The sequence below is a fragment of the Pagrus major genome, chromosome 19 (assembly GCF_040436345.1).
Source record: "Pagrus major chromosome 19, Pma_NU_1.0".
Taxonomy (NCBI): Eukaryota; Metazoa; Chordata; class Actinopteri; order Spariformes; family Sparidae; genus Pagrus; species Pagrus major.
In genome coordinates this window covers 5,998,135-6,013,912 of record NC_133233.1, presented here as the reverse complement: position 1 = coordinate 6,013,912, position 15,778 = coordinate 5,998,135, and the positions used below count along the sequence as shown (strand labels likewise).

Here is a 15,778-nt window from a genome sequence, read left to right as displayed (position 1 = left end):
CCTTTGTCAGCTGTCCTCAGGAGGCCATTGGCAATGAGTGTACCAAGTTTTGTGTTAATCCGACCAACCGATGTCGAGATATAAAATACTTCAATTTAAAGAGCGCCACCTAGTGGTCATGGGCGAAGATTTTGCACAGAGCCTGAGGGGCTCATGGGGAAGTAGTATCCTGAGTTTCACGTCATTTGGACACACCAATGTGGAGATATGCAACACTTCCTGTTTTGACCCGAATCCACAGGAAGTTGTTATTTAATAACTTGAGTATTTTTTGGAATATCAAAATTCTTTTAATAACTTTTCGTCAGGAGGGTACACAGATGCTGTGTGCAAAGTTTGGTGCAAATTGGTGAAATTGCCTGGGAGGAGTTCGAAAAAGTAGGTTTGCGACATTTTGCGAGCTAGCGAAAAAAAACGGTAGGCGGAAATGGGCGTGGCCTATATCAGGAGATTCAGCACAATTCACTGAACGTGTGGATATAAGGTTTTTGAATGTGCGACAAAGTATGTGGGAGTTATTAGCCAAAACGCTCTTTCCTTGATTATAGCGCCACCTAGTGGTGAAAATTCACAATGACAACAGATTATAAAATTTTTCGCCAGGTCTGATCTATATTCCAAGTTTGGTGAGTTTTGGGGTATGTTCAGGCAGTGAAAAATGCGATCATTTGGGACAAAGAAAAACAAATAATAAAAAAAATAATCACGAGAAAAACAATAGGGACCTCGCAGGTTTCCTGCTCGGGCCCTAATTAAAGCTGCAAGCAGCGATGAACGGGCCCTCGCAGTCCACGCGGGTCGGGGCGTGCTGCTGTCGGGCGTGCTGCTGTCGGGGCATGCTGCTGTTGGGGCATGCTGCTGTCGTGACATGCTGCTGTCGGGGCTTCTACTTGCAACAACTTCCACTGAGGAAATGAAAGTGAAGGCAGTCAAGCTGTCATTTCGTCATTTAGCAATAAAAGCGCCACCTATTGGTGGATATGCACCGAATTTGGCACAAACCCTCATGTGGGCATGGAAGACAAATCAAAAAAGTTTTGTGTTAATCGGACTGTATTTCATCAAGACATGCAAGACTGTCTGTTTGACCACAAAGTGCAGGAAATTGTTGTTTTATATTTTGGCTGTTCTTTAGACTATCACATTTCTTTTAATAACTTTTTGTCAGGAGACTCCACAGATGCTGTGTGCAAAGTTTGGTGCAAATTGGAAAAATTGCCTGGGAGGAGTTCGAAAAAGTAGGTTTGCGACATTTGGCGAATTTGCGAATGGAAATTCAGTGTGAACGTGGGCGTGGCCTACATCACACGGTTCGGCTGTATTCAGGGAACATATAGATATAATGTTTAACAATGTGCACCATATGATGTGGGAGTAAATAGCAAAAAACGTTTTGTCTTGATAATAGCGCCACCTGCTGGTCATTTTTGGTGTGTGAGTTACAGGGGCCAGTCTGTACCACCCCTATGAATTTCATGTCCATAAGTGTTATGGTGTGGGCACACTGCCAAATATAAAATGAAACTGCCACCAGAGCGCCACCTAGTGTCAGATCGGTAACACCTTCGTCAGTTTTCCTCAGGAGGCCATTGGCAATCAGTGTACCAAGTTTTGTGTTAATCCGACAAACCAATGTTGAGATATAAAATACTTCAATTTAAAGAGCGCCACGTAGTGGTCATCCACCAAAATTTTGCACAGAGCCTTATGGGCTCATGGGGAAGTAGTATCCTGAGTTTCATGTCATTTGGACACACCAATGTGGAGATATGCAACACTTCCTGTTTGGAACGAGATCTGCAGGAAGTTATTATGTAATAACTTGAGTATTATTTGTAATTCCAAAATTCTTTTAATAACTTTTTGTCAGAAGCGTCCACAGATGCTGTGTGCAAAGTTTCATGCAAATTGGTGAAATTGCCTGGGAGGAGTTTGAAAAAGTAGGTTTGCGACATTTCGCGAATTTGCGAATGGAAATTCAGTGCGAACGTGGGCATGGCCTACATCACACGGTTCGGCTGTATTCAGGGAACATATAGATATAATGTTTAACGATGTGCACCATATTATGTGGGAGTAATTAGCAAAAAACGTTTTTTCTTGATAATAGCGCCACCTGCTGGTGATTTTTGGTGTGTGAGTTACAGAAGCCAGTCTATACCACCCCAATCAGTTTCATATCCATAAGTGTTATGGTGTGGGCACAGTGCCAAATATAAAATGAAACTGCCACCAGAGCGCCACCTAGTGTCAGATCGGTAACACCTTCGTCAGTTGTCCTCAGGAGGGCATTGGCAAAGACTGTAACAAGTTTCGTGTTAATCCAACCAACCAATGTCGAGATATAAAATACTTCAATTAAAAGAGCGCCACCTAGTGGTCATGGCCCAAGATTTTGCACAGAGCCTTAGGGGCTCATGGGGAAGTATTATCCTGAGTTTCACGTCATTTGGACACACCAATGTGGAGATATGCAACACTTCCTGTTGTGACCCGAATCCACAGGAAGTTGTTATTTAATAACTTGAGTATTCTTTGGCGTATCAAAATTCTTTTAATAACTTTTTGTCAGGGGACTCCACAGATGGTGTGTGCAAAGTTTGGTGAAAATCGGTGACATTGCCCGGGAGGAGTTCGAAAAAGTACGTTTTCGACATTTCGCGAGCTAGCGAAAAAAAACGCTAGGCGGAAATGGGCGTGGCCTATATCAGGAGATTCAACAAGATTCACTGAACGCGTGCATATAAGTTTTTTGAATGTGCGACCAAGTTTGTGGGAGTTATTAGCCAAAACACACTTTCCTTGATTATAGCGCCACCTACTGGTGAAAATTCACAACGACAACAGATTATAAAATTTTTCGCCAGGTCTGATCTATATTCCAAGTTTGATGAGTTTTGGGGTATGTTCAGGCAGTGAAAAATGCAATCATTTTGGACAAAGAAAAACAAATAACAAAGAAGAATAATAATCACTAGAAAAACAATAGGGACCTCGCAGGTTTCCTGCTCGGGCCCTAATTAAAGCTGCAAGCAGCGATGAACGGGCCCTCGCAGTCCACGCGGGTCGGGGCGTGCTGCCGTCGGGGCGTGCTCCTTACCCGGACCCAATGCCCCGTTATTGTGCGCGCATGTCTTAACTGATAGCCGTCGTTACATGCTGCTGTTGTTACATGCTGCTGTTGGGGCTTGTTCATGCAACAACTTCCATAGAGGAATCAAAACTGATGGCAGTCCAGTTGTCATTTCGTCATTTAGCAATAAAAGCGCCACCTATTGGTCGATTTGCACGAAATTTTGTAGAAAGGCTCATCGTGTCATGGAACACAATTGCCAAAAGTTTTGTGTTCATCGGACTGTATTTCATCAAGATACACAAGAATGTCTGTTTGACTACAATGCGCAGGAAATTGTTGTTTTATATTTTGGGCGTTGTGTGGACTAGCACATTTCTTTTAATAACTTTTTGTCAGAAGGGTCTACAGATGCTGCGTGCAAAGTTTGGTGCAAATCGGAGAAATTGCCTGGGAGGAGTTCGAAAAAGTAGGTTTGCGACATTTGGCGAATTTGCGAATGGAAATTCAGTGCGAACGTGGGCGTGGCCTACATCACACGGTTCGGCTGTATTCAGGGAACATATAGATATAATGTTTAACAATGTGCACCATATTATGTGGGAGTAATTAGCAAAAAACATTTTTTCTTGATAATAGCGCCACCTGCTGGTGATTTTTGGTGTGTGAGTTACAGGGGCCAGTCTATACCACCCCTATGAATTTCATATCCATAAGTGTTATGGTGTGGGCACAGTGCCAATTCTAAAATGAAACTGCCACCAGAGCGCCACCTAGTGTCCGATCGGTAACACCTTTGTCAGTTCTCCTCAGGAGGCCATTGGCAATCAGTGTACCAAGTTTTGTGTTAATCTGACCAACCAATGTCGAGATATAAAATACTTCAATTTAAATAGCGCCACCTAGCAGTCATGGGCCAAGATTTTGCACAGAGCCTTAGGGGCTCATGGGGAATTAGTATCCTGAGTGTGACGTCATTTGGACAAACCAATGTGGAGATATGCAGGACTTCCTGTTGTGACCCGAATCCACAGGAAGTTGTTATTTAATAACTTGAGTATTCTTTGGAATATCAAAATTCTTTTAATAACTTTTTGTCAGAAGGGTCCACAGATGCTGTGGGCAAAGTTTGGTGAAAATGGGTGAAATTGCCCGGGAGGAGTTCGAAAAAGTAGGTTTTCGACATTTTGCGAGCTAGCGAAAAAAAACGCTAGGCGCAAATGGGCGTGGCTTATATCAGGAGATTCAGCACAATTCACTGAACACGTGGATGTAAGGTTTTTGAATGTGCGACAAAGTATGTGGGAGTTATTAGCCAAAACGCACTTTCCTTGATTGTAGCGCCACCTAGTGGTGAAAATTCACAACGACAACAGATTATAAAATTTTTCGCCAGGTCTGATCTATATTCCAAGTTTGATGAGTTTTGGGGTATGTTCAGGCAGTGAAAAATGCGATCATTTGGGAACAATAAAAATAAAAATAATAAGAATCACTACAAAAACAATAGGGACCTCGCAGGTTTCCTGCTCGGGCCCTAATTAAAGCTGCAAGCAGCGATGAACGGGCCCTCGCAGTCCACGCGCGTCGGGGCGTGCTGCTGTCGGGGCATGCTGCTGTCGTTACATGCTGCTGTCCGGGCATGCTGCTGTCGTTACATGCTGCTGTCCGGGCTTGTTCATGCAACAACTTCCGTAGAGGAAACAAAACTGAAGACAGTGAAGCTGCTGTTTCGTCATTTAGCAATAAAAGCGCCACCTATTGGTCAATTGCACGAAATTTTGTAGAAATGCTAATCGTGCCATGGAACACAATTGCCAAAAGTTTTGTGTTAATCGGACTGTATTTCATCAAGATACACAAGAATGTCTGTTTGACCACAATGTGCAGGAAATTGTTGTTTTATATTTTGGGCGTTCTGCGGACTAGCACATTTCTTTTAATAACTTTTTGTCAGGAGGGTCCACAGATGCTGCGTGCAAAGTTTGGTGTAAATCGGAGAAATTGCCTGGGAGGAGTTCGAAAAAGTAGGTTTGCGACATTTCGCGAATTTGTGAATGGAAATTCAGTGCGAACGTGGGCGTGGCCCACATCACACAATTCAGCTGAATTCAGGGAAGAGGTAGATATAAGGTTTAACAATGTGTGACAAATTATGTGGGAGTTATTAGCCAAGAACTGCTTTGTGTTGATAATAGCGCCACCTGCTGGTCATTTTTGGTGTGTGAGTTACAGGGGCCAGTCTATACCACCCCTATGAATTTCATGTCCATAAGTGTTATGGTGTGGCCACAGTGCCAAATATAAAATGAAACTGCCACCAGAACGCCACCTAGTGTCAGATCGGTAACACCTTTGTCAGCTGTCCTCAGAAGGGCAGTGGCAAGAATTATACCAAGTTTTGTGTTAATCCGACGCACCAATGTGGAGATATAAAATACTTCAATTTAAAGAGCGCCACCTAGTGGTCGTCCACCAAAATTTTGCACAGAGCCTTATGGGCTCATGGGGAAGTACTATCCTGAGTTTCATGTCATTTGGACACACCAATGTGGAGATATGCAACACTTCCTGTTTGGAACAAAATCTGCAGGAAGTTGTTATGTAATAACTTGAGTATTCTTTGGCGTATCAAAATTCTTTTAATAACTTTTTGTCAGAAGGGTCCACAGATGCTGTGTGCAAAGTTTCGTGCAAATCGGTGAAATTGCCTGGGAGGAGTTCGAAAAAGTAGGTTTGCGACATTTTGCGAGCTAGCGAAAAAAAACGGTAGGCGGAAATGGGCGTGGCCTATATCAGGAGATTCAGCAAGATTCACTGAACGCGTGGATATAAGGTTTATGAATGTGCGACAAAGTATGTGGGAGTTATTAGCCAAAACGCACTTTCCTTGATTGTAGCGCCACCTAATGGTGAAGATTCACAACGACAACATATTATCAAATTTTTCGCCAAGCCTAATGACTTTGCCAAATAAAATCGCGTTTTCATTCACATTCAGGCAGTGAAAAATGCGATCATTTCGTCAGAAGAAAAACTAAAAATAACAAAAAATAATAATCATTCGAAAAACAATAGGGTCCTCGCAGTTTCACTGCTCGGGCCCTAATAATCACTACAATTACAATAGGGTCCTTGCAGTTTCACTGCTCGGGCCCTAATAATCATTGCAATTACAATAGGGACCTCGCAGGTTCCCTGCTCGGGCCCTAAATATCAAACTCAAGTGCAGTTGAGTGCAAGGCAGAGACTCCAAAGTGGCTCTGGAGCATTTAGTCTGTACTGTTTTCAAAATCAGAAATACTTTCACTTTAATAATGGCTTGGGATTGTTAGCAGGAACCACTTGCACAGACATTGTTTTTTTTATGTTATCAGGTCACGATGATAACATTCCTCTAACTATGTTGTGAACAGAGTAGGTATGACCCAGACATTTTTAACACATGTTAAACCTATGTTTGTTTTAAAGAAACAACTGTGTTGTGTCTCCACAGGTGATGGCGTCCCGAAGGAAAACAGCCCCTTTATCAACAACACAGACAACGACAAAGGCAACAGCTATGATGGCACCAACATGGCCCTCTTTGAGGTAGCGGTCCTGCAGCTTTCATCATCATTGACTTGATATAGCTTCTTCACACAGGCCAGAGGGATGTTTTATTACACTAGGAAACCAGTCTGATTTGTCTTGGCAACATGTTCTTGGCTATGAAGGAGAAACCCCAAAGTGGAGTGGTAGAAGCTGCAAAATACATCAATATTCTTTTTAAGTAAATATTCACTGGCAGATCTAGTTCTGCATTTTTTAATTTGAACCAGCCTGTAAAGCACAACACATGCATTAATGCACAGTATGCAAAAACATCAGGGTGGTGAACTAAATATATACACAAGGAGGTAAAAGTACCAATCTTGTCTGCACTCAACAATGCACCAATCAAAAAGTGTCTTTGCCATAAATACTGCATTCCTCCAAGTTTATTCAGCCGAACATCTGCCAGGTGCCTTCCTCTGCCATTTGGCAGGCCTTGCTGCTCTGTGGTGACTGGCACATGTATAGGATCAATTAAGCACAGCAGCTTCTAATTTCCCCACTCAGCATGAAGCCGACCCAGCCATGCTATTCTAAGATACTTTGAACAGTTCATCAAATATTACACTGTGCATTTTGATCCCAGAAGAGTTTATGGTAACTGAATACTCAAAGGCCAAAATAAAGTTCTAAAAGTATTTTAAAGAATCTAATTTTATATGCTGTCTAAACATACATTATATTACTGTTGAAGTTAATCCAAATGATCAGAATGTCAACAAATGTTTTATCTCTTGCAGGAGGAGATGGACAGCAACCCCATGGTGTCATCCCTCCTCAACAAACTGGCAAACTACACCAATCTCACCCAGGGGGCCCAGGAGCACGAGGAGGCTGAGGAGGACGAGGGGCCCAAGAAGAAAGCTGTTAAGGTACATGAGCGGAGAGCCTTGTTCATACAATGACTGTCAGAGCTATAGGTGGAGTTGTCTACATGCAGTACAGTTAGGTACCATACAGTTGCATATTAACAGTTGTACTTTTAAACATGCTGAACCTCATTACATAACAGGGTCTTTGACCGATGAAGCCCTGCCGTTTGTTTTGTCCTCAGATCATTCTGAGTGGGTATGCAAACTGGAGCACCTTATTTTCTTCTCCATAGCAGCATTTTGTTTCCATGCCTACCCTTTTCCCTATGTACCACTGTAGATGCAGCAATAATAATTGTTTTGTTTTTTAAACTCTGTGGTATGCCATTGATTTACAGGAAGTGTAGAGTATAGATTTACAAGTCAAATATTTTAGTTAGTCCAAATCCAGTGAATTAGCCTGTATTAAAAACTGAATTAATGGACCCATAGCAGAGTATTCAAGTATTACCTGTGGAAAACAACAAGCTTCCTTTGAGGCAACACTCTTATTTAAAGGCTATATTTTTGTAGAGCACGGCCATTTCTTTAAAGGAGCAATTTGTAAGATATGGCCAGAGTTTGAGTTTATTCAAAAAATGTATTAACATTATCAACAGAATGTGAAGAAACTGCACTGCAGAGATGTCTACTGAAGTTAGCATGCTAACCAGCTAGCCCCTGCCTATCCTGACTCATAATAGCACTTTGTACGTCAAGAGGCAACAGTCCCATAGCTCCGGTAGTTTCAGCTGGGAGATATACATAATGTCAGCTATTAGTGTGATAAATGAACATGAAGAACTCACAAAATGTCAAGTAATGAAATATGCTTGCTTCTATTTTCTTAACCAAACAGGGCAATTCAACAGTACACCGTCAAGTTTCTTTCTTTTACTGAACTAAGACAAGCTTAATTGCCTCATTAACTCATAGTAAAACACACTTCATTCCAACTCGACATACACAAAATCAAACTCACTGTCTTTCCATAATGGTTTGGTCTATATAAATCCTCAATTTAACAAGTAAAATGTGAAAATATTCCAGCTCTACACGCCGATTACACCCGTTGCTGATATCCAACTCTCTCTGTCTTCTGCTGCTTCATGCCTCTTCTGAGCCGCTGTAAATCACCTCCATACTGTATCTCTTATCTTTGAACTGACCTCCCTCAGTCTCAGATGCTGCATTTACTCCTAGTCTGGTTTCCTGCCATGTTCTCTTAGGCTGTTAAACCTGGTTAAGCTGAGTTGTCTGTTGTGAGTACCCCGTGATCTCCCCCGTCCAGCCACACTCTTGGCTCCATGGCTGACTGAGCCATGAGCTAATTAGTTAACTATAGCTAGCTACAGCCAAGGAGAGCTAGCAAAGAGCAACAGTTGTCAGTTACTCTGGTGATATGCTGCCTCCTATGTTTTTGGAGCTACTTGTGAATACTGGCCATATTCTACAATTTACACCCTTTATCTGTTGACCCTGTTGGTTGAGTGAGAGAACAGCTATAAAAGTCCATTATGTAGATGTAATAAGAAACATAACTCTGGTAGTCCAGCAGTTACTATCTCCTGTGAGTCAGCCCAAGCCTTGCTCTTGCACGACAGTCACAATTGCTCTTGTTTCTCCTCTGGAAACATTCGATACTCATGTTTCAATTTCTTAGAGAAGAAAAATTAAAAGTAGCCACAGTGCTGCCATGTGGCACATACATGCTTCTGTGACCACAGCTTCAGTCCCAGGCCAGTTGCTCCATCTTGTCCCCTGCATGGAAATCTGTATTGGGCACCTCCCATTGGCTTGCAGGGACGTCTTGTTAAAGAATTAGACTGACCCCATTGTCGCCCCTTTTTGTCCGGACCAGTGTGACTCGTGCTGTACATTTGGAGACACATGGCTGGAAAGGTAGCTACTTGTCTATCTGAAGTTATCGATTCAAACTTTCGTGTTTTTTGTCAGAAAAATTGAATATGTTCCTGTTGCCTGAGCCTTCTTACATGCTATTGCGAAACTACCATTTTTTGCAAGGAATGCTATGTTTTGGGGTGAGGGCACTGAAGGATTTTCGACACATTTTGTTGCTGGTTACAGGGCAGTTAGAGTGGTTTATATAAATGTTGCCTGATGTAAGTCTTAAATCTTAAATCTATATCAAACAACATCTTTATTCATGTTTTGAAGAACGTTAAGTGCAATCTTTACATTGCAGCAGCTTTTGCTTTGCAATTATGATGTTGCCCTGTCAAAAAGACGGTTAAAATAAAATGTTGCATGAGCGAAAACACAGCTTATAAGTCATTATTGAGAATAGGAAAATGATTCAGGATATTCACCAGTGTCTCAGATAAAAATACTGTATGTATGTAGATTGGATGCAGTGTTGTTACTTGTTACTGACTGCATTGTATTCAACCAGTATGTTTTTATGTAATCTTAGATAAGAGCACTTAAATAATGTAATTGCATGGTCATGCTTTGTCCATTGTGTTGCAATGAGGATGAGGAAGTCTTAGCTGAATTGTCTCATAGTATGTACTTATTACCGTATATACACAGTTGTTGCTCCCCCTCACTTCCCATTAACATATGCCTTTATTTTCCCCCATTCTCTCTCTGCTCTTCTTCCACCTTGTCTTTTTTTTGCTGCTCATAGTTGCCAGCATTGCCATAATTCTCACTTCTCCCATCTACCCCCTTCCCCTTCCTATTACTAATCACACATTAATCTCTGTTTGATTGATTGTCTTTTCTGTCCTGTTTCATCCCCTCCCCTCCTCTACAGAGCCCTCAGATGGGGACCTTCATGGGTGTCTACCTCCCCTGCCTCCAGAATATTCTGGGCGTCATCCTGTTTCTGCGACTTACATGGATCGTCGGCACTGCCGGCATCTTGGAGTCCCTGGCTATTGTTGGCTTGTGCTGCTCTTGTGTGAGTACTCAACCCTCATGAATAGTTGATCCTATGCTTTATCCTTCTTTGTTAGAACATTTGCACCTCCAATCTTATGTTTGTTAAGTAAAATTGGCTGATCTGACTCTTGATATGGATATTATTTGTACTTTATCAAGGTTTTACAGTCTAAGCCATTAGAGGAATGACGTGCAAGAAAATATAAGGGTGAACTTAAGGTACACGTCCAGCTCTTTAATGCATTATGAATACATGAGAACATGACCGGAATATGTGTCCATGTGCTGCTGGAGTGTTGTGGTGACATTAGGGGCAGATGCTGTTAACTTTTAATAGTAGACCGGTTCAAATGTTTGAGTGACATCAGTACTGAATGACCGGCAAGTCGACTTAGTGGCCACTGATCCCTCGTATATTTAGCCGCTGTGACTCTCCATTTCCCATACGTTCCTTGCTTCTAATGGAACCTGGCAGCTTGACATGTAATCCCTCCATCTGCAAAGTGTCAGAAACATAGCGACATGCACACCCACACAGTGGCTATATTTGCCAATCCCACAGCAGACAATGGATTACGTCAGTTTAATCAGGGAAAGTACAAACGAAAACCTCAAGTACTATCTCAGTTGAATGCTCTTTGCCTCATATTGGAATGCTTTAATGGTGTAACGGTCCATTCCACTTATGGCCAAGTCTGGCAAAGTGACGACAATGCAGCTCACGTAAAGTAAAGAATGAAGTATAAAAAAAATAATACCATTCCTTTGTGACTGAATGAAGCAATTGAAGCCACAAATGTTGAATGTTTATTTATATTATTATTTATTTTATTTCCAAAATGTTTCTATTGTAAATGATCAGTAAAAAATGTAACCCAGTTCTTTGTGTCTGCTATGAATTAATATCAGATTCTGTAGCTCTGAAAACTGTTGGCCTAGAAAGACAGGGACACCACTTATATATTACAATCTAGCTTAGTGCGTTTGGAGGGTTTGCCCTCAACTGCATCGCTGCTGTTACATAATAAGAGAGCCAAGCTTAGTCAAACAGATTAATGTTCATTTTCACTGCTTAGATCACATCTGACTTTGAACTGATGCTTCCACATCAGCCAACTGTTTATAGACCAGATTTCGTGAGCCCAACACCAGAAATATCTAAAAATAACCTGAACAGAGTTCAGTTGTTGTTACTGTATTATTCTCATATAATTTGATTCAATCATTTTCTTACTTTCACTGTTTGCAAAATAAAAGGTCAATTTTATTGCAGAGGGACAGATGAAAACAAAGAGGTCTCACACTAACATATCAAGTACAAAACACACTTTCTAATTAGCCCAGTACACAGCACTGCATACAGAATATTTCCATTGTGTGTGTTGCCCAGCATGTACACAGTGGGTGCATTGTTTTTATAGGTCACCACCAGCACCTGGATTTCTAAAATGCTTCCACGTCAGCGCTACATTCACTGCTTTAAATGAATAGTGGTAGGAATGGTATAATTGTTTTTTGACTCTTGAGGTCATGATTACATTTGTGTGTTAAAATGCAGTATTGTTCTCAAGACTGCATTGGTCACATCATAGTAGAAAACTGCCAGTGATATATTTCAACTTTACTATTAGTGACATTCTTTTCCATTGTAGCACCATACTCTAATGTGTCTCTGCTTCTGGGATAGAAAACTAGATACATGTGAGCATTTACTAAATGGAATCTTAGTTTTAATGGCTGCACTTTTTGAGTGATACGCTTTTTCAAACATACTTGAGTTAGGGCTGCACAATATATTGCTTCATCAGAAATGACTACATCACAGGATTCACAATGTCAAGTGTGGCAGATGAACTCAAACTTGTCCTGCTACAACTCTTTTGCTGCTTGATCCAAAAGGAAAATTTGCACAGCTCTCATTTTCTATGACTAATCTACACGAGACGTCTGTCTAATATTACAAAATTTAGTCAGATTTGGTTCTTGGATACATGAGACTCTGAGTGACATGCTGGCTCTGGCTCTGCGTGCACAGTGAACAGTGATTCATCATTCAGATCAAACAAAGAGGGGCTGGCTTTGCTTGTCCCATAAAATACACTCCCCTACAAAGTCACCTATAATTATTCTAGAATGAAGAATTCTTTCCAGATAGAGCTATTGAAGGTATTGGGGGGTATTCTTTCATTTCTCTGTACTGTATATATGGCAGAAAACCAAAATATCTCTATGTCAATATTTTCCAATATCAGGCAGCTTTATCGTGAATGTATTAACCATATCATCTCCACAGTAGAGAAGTTATTATACGAAAACACTAATGAAAAATACCCAGATCTGAGGTATTTAGTTTGAAATTTCAAGCAGTTTGATTTAATCAGTTTTGCCCATAATCAAATGAATGTAGCTTTATTGGTGATGACTTATACAGCCAGTAATGTATTGGTTTACTTGAGTGGAATTATTTTTGGTAAATGCGGATCTGTTGCAAATGGTTGCATTTGTCAAGTAGTAGTCAAGCACCCTGTTTAGGACTGACTACAACTCTGGCTCTGGTTGAATTTCTTCTAGAAGTCTGCTTAGTTTACTTAAAAGCAGGTGGCTGACGTGTCCACATGACTTATTGGAACTGTGTAGTAATCAACGGTAAAGATATTCCTGTAAGTACCATCTTTTGCCTGGAATTCTTTGATACATTTGTGGTGAAGACAAGCTTGTGCCTAGCTGCATAGGATTTCAGAGGAAGCGGGAGGTAAAATTGCCAGCTAATTGGCTTTACTCCAGCTTGTCTGCCACTTTAAACCGGACACCCAGCAAAAAGTACAAGGTTTATATTGGTCATGTCCTTGTCCTCGCCCCCCCTCCCACTTCCTACTCATCCTCCTCTTGCTTTTGTCCTCTCTTCTCTCACCTTCATGCTTTCTACTTTCTCTCTTTTCTTCATCCTTTTACTTTTAACTTTCATGTCTTTCTTTCTTTTCTCTTCTTTGTTCCTCTTATCTTGTCTCCCTGCCCTTCTCTCTGATCTGCCCTTTCTCTCATCTGGAAGCACTGTTAGGTAACACGCTGACGTAAATATCCTCCGCCACAATGACTGATTTCACAGAAAAGCTCATATCCATTACCGATCCGCAAGATTTAGACCATAAGCCCCTTAGAAGTATTTTAACAGGCTAAATGCTAGATTAACCTCTTCATGTCTTTTATTGTTGGAAAAATCTGGAAAATAAATATAAATTGAATTGCTTGTGGGCATGAAAAAGAGATCAAGGAGGTTTGTGTAAATTGTCATTTGAATAGGTGATAACTACATCACAAACTCTCTTGTGGCATTGAAAATTAAATGACAGTAAATACTGGCTTTTAAAAGAGCTCTTATTTCAAAAGAATGTCATCAGTGTGAAGTTGAGTTTATTCTGATGTTGTTCCTTGATGTCTTCTCTCCACAGACCATGCTGACAGCCATATCCATGAGTGCAATCGCTACTAATGGCGTTGTGCCAGGTAAGATTAATAATTAAGATTAATTATTACAAAATACTTGTTATGGGGTTGAAATGGAGTTACAGCAATTCATAGGGTGACTGCTCTAACTGCAGCTGGAGTGGTATTTTATTAGTTGTTGAATAAAATAATTTTTCAGCTTTACACATTTTTATGAAATAAAATCCACCTTTTCTTCATCGTTGGCTGATTTTATGGTAATTGGTTGCAGATATTGTTGACTGACAAATTTAGGCTTGATCAAAACACTTTTCCGTGTTAATACGTTTATGTAATAGAAAATCTGCACGTTCTGAAAAGCAGTTAGTTTTCTTTTTTCTCATAGAACCCTTTCTCACTCTGCTCCCCCTTTTGTCTCCCAGCTGGAGGCTCGTACTACATGATTTCCAGATCTCTGGGTCCAGAGTTTGGTGGAGCTGTGGGTCTCTGTTTCTATCTGGGCACAACTTTTGCTGGCTCCATGTACATCCTGGGTACTATAGAGATTCTGCTGGTGAGTGAGTGCTGTGTGTGGACTGCTTCTGTAGAGTGGCTATCCTCTGCTGTTTGCTCCATGTCACTGTAGGTCCATCACCTGTGAATGTTACTCAGATGGTGGATGAAACTCTAACAGTAAAATAACTGATCTGATACCGTTACTCAATGGTGTTTAAACACTCTAACAATTAAATGCTTTTTAAACCATCAACCACAGTTGCAACAGATGTTTAGAAAACTTTACAATTGCTTAATAAATGGTTAATAAAGCATTTTATTGTTTGCTAACAGTGAAATAACTATTCACTAAAATTTGAATAAATTAGTTTAATTAAATTAATTCATTAATTAAAACTATAAATGTATTGTTTATTAATGATGGTTATTATAAAGTGTTACTTAATAATCTTCAAATAATAAGTGCAGATTCTTATTTTCTCTGTCTTTCCCCTCCCCCCATGCAGACGTACATCGTGCCTAAAGCAGCCATCTTTGTGGCAGAGAAAAAGGAGGATGAGGTGGATGCCCTGCTCAATAACATGCGTGTTTACGGCACATGCTGCCTAGCACTGATGGCCATAGTTGTCTTTGTAGGGGTTAAATATGTCAACAAGCTGGCACTGGTCTTCCTGGCCTGTGTCATTCTTTCCATTCTCTCCATCTATGCTGGAGTCATCAAGACCATCTTTGAGCCACCAGACTTTCCGTGAGTCCAGTGAACAATAACCTTGAATACGATCCAAAAGTGACACCAGGCTATATTTGTCAGCCAGCCATATTGACTAATAAAGATGACATTTCAGTGTTTATTGCTATGTTTTGCCAGTTTAGATCATTAAACTCATGTGTCAATTTTGCAAGATCTTTCTCTTGTCCTGTCTTCCTGCACACAGTGTTTGCATGTTAGGGAACCGCACTCTGCAGAACAACAACTTTGACAGTTGCCTTAAGACGGAGGTTATAGGTAACCTGACGATCACCACCAAGCTGTGGAAGCTATTCTGTGATGGGCCCGAGTTAAATGCCACCTGCAATGACTATTTCACCAACAACAATGTGACCAGCATACAGGGCATCCCTGGACTGACCAGCGGAGTCATTTCAGGTTGGAACACACAGTTTTCTCTGGAGGTTTTAGTAGCAGTGTGCTAATGTGGTGTGCTTGTAAAAAAAAAAAAGATAAATGGAGGGCTTGGACAATATTAGATACTCAACATCTCCTTCAGAATTTACACAGTCATGAAATGCAGCGTTTTATTACACAAAGTGCCAGCTCAGAACATTCCTCATGTTATGTAACTGCTGGCCATGACAAACTAGTTTTACTCCAAACCTTGAGTGCAAATGCATTCCTGTCATATTTCCTTTGACT

General features: G+C 40.9%; 1 protein-coding gene across 3 annotated transcripts in view; it reads left to right on the top strand.

Moving 5' to 3' along the window:
• The window catches only part of slc12a7b (solute carrier family 12 member 7b), a 62,025-nt gene that overhangs the window by 28,109 nt on the left and 18,138 nt on the right, over positions 1-15,778 (top strand). For all 3 annotated transcript variants that reach the window (XM_073488449.1, XM_073488450.1, XM_073488448.1), the window contains exons 2-8: positions 6,570-6,664; positions 7,408-7,539; positions 10,298-10,444; positions 13,875-13,929; positions 14,292-14,422; positions 14,871-15,112; positions 15,300-15,511. In XM_073488449.1, the coding sequence (XP_073344550.1) occupies positions 6,570-6,664; positions 7,408-7,539; positions 10,298-10,444; positions 13,875-13,929; positions 14,292-14,422; positions 14,871-15,112; positions 15,300-15,511 (1,014 nt within the window). The remainder of the gene's footprint in view (positions 1-6,569; positions 6,665-7,407; positions 7,540-10,297; positions 10,445-13,874; positions 13,930-14,291; positions 14,423-14,870; positions 15,113-15,299; positions 15,512-15,778) is intronic.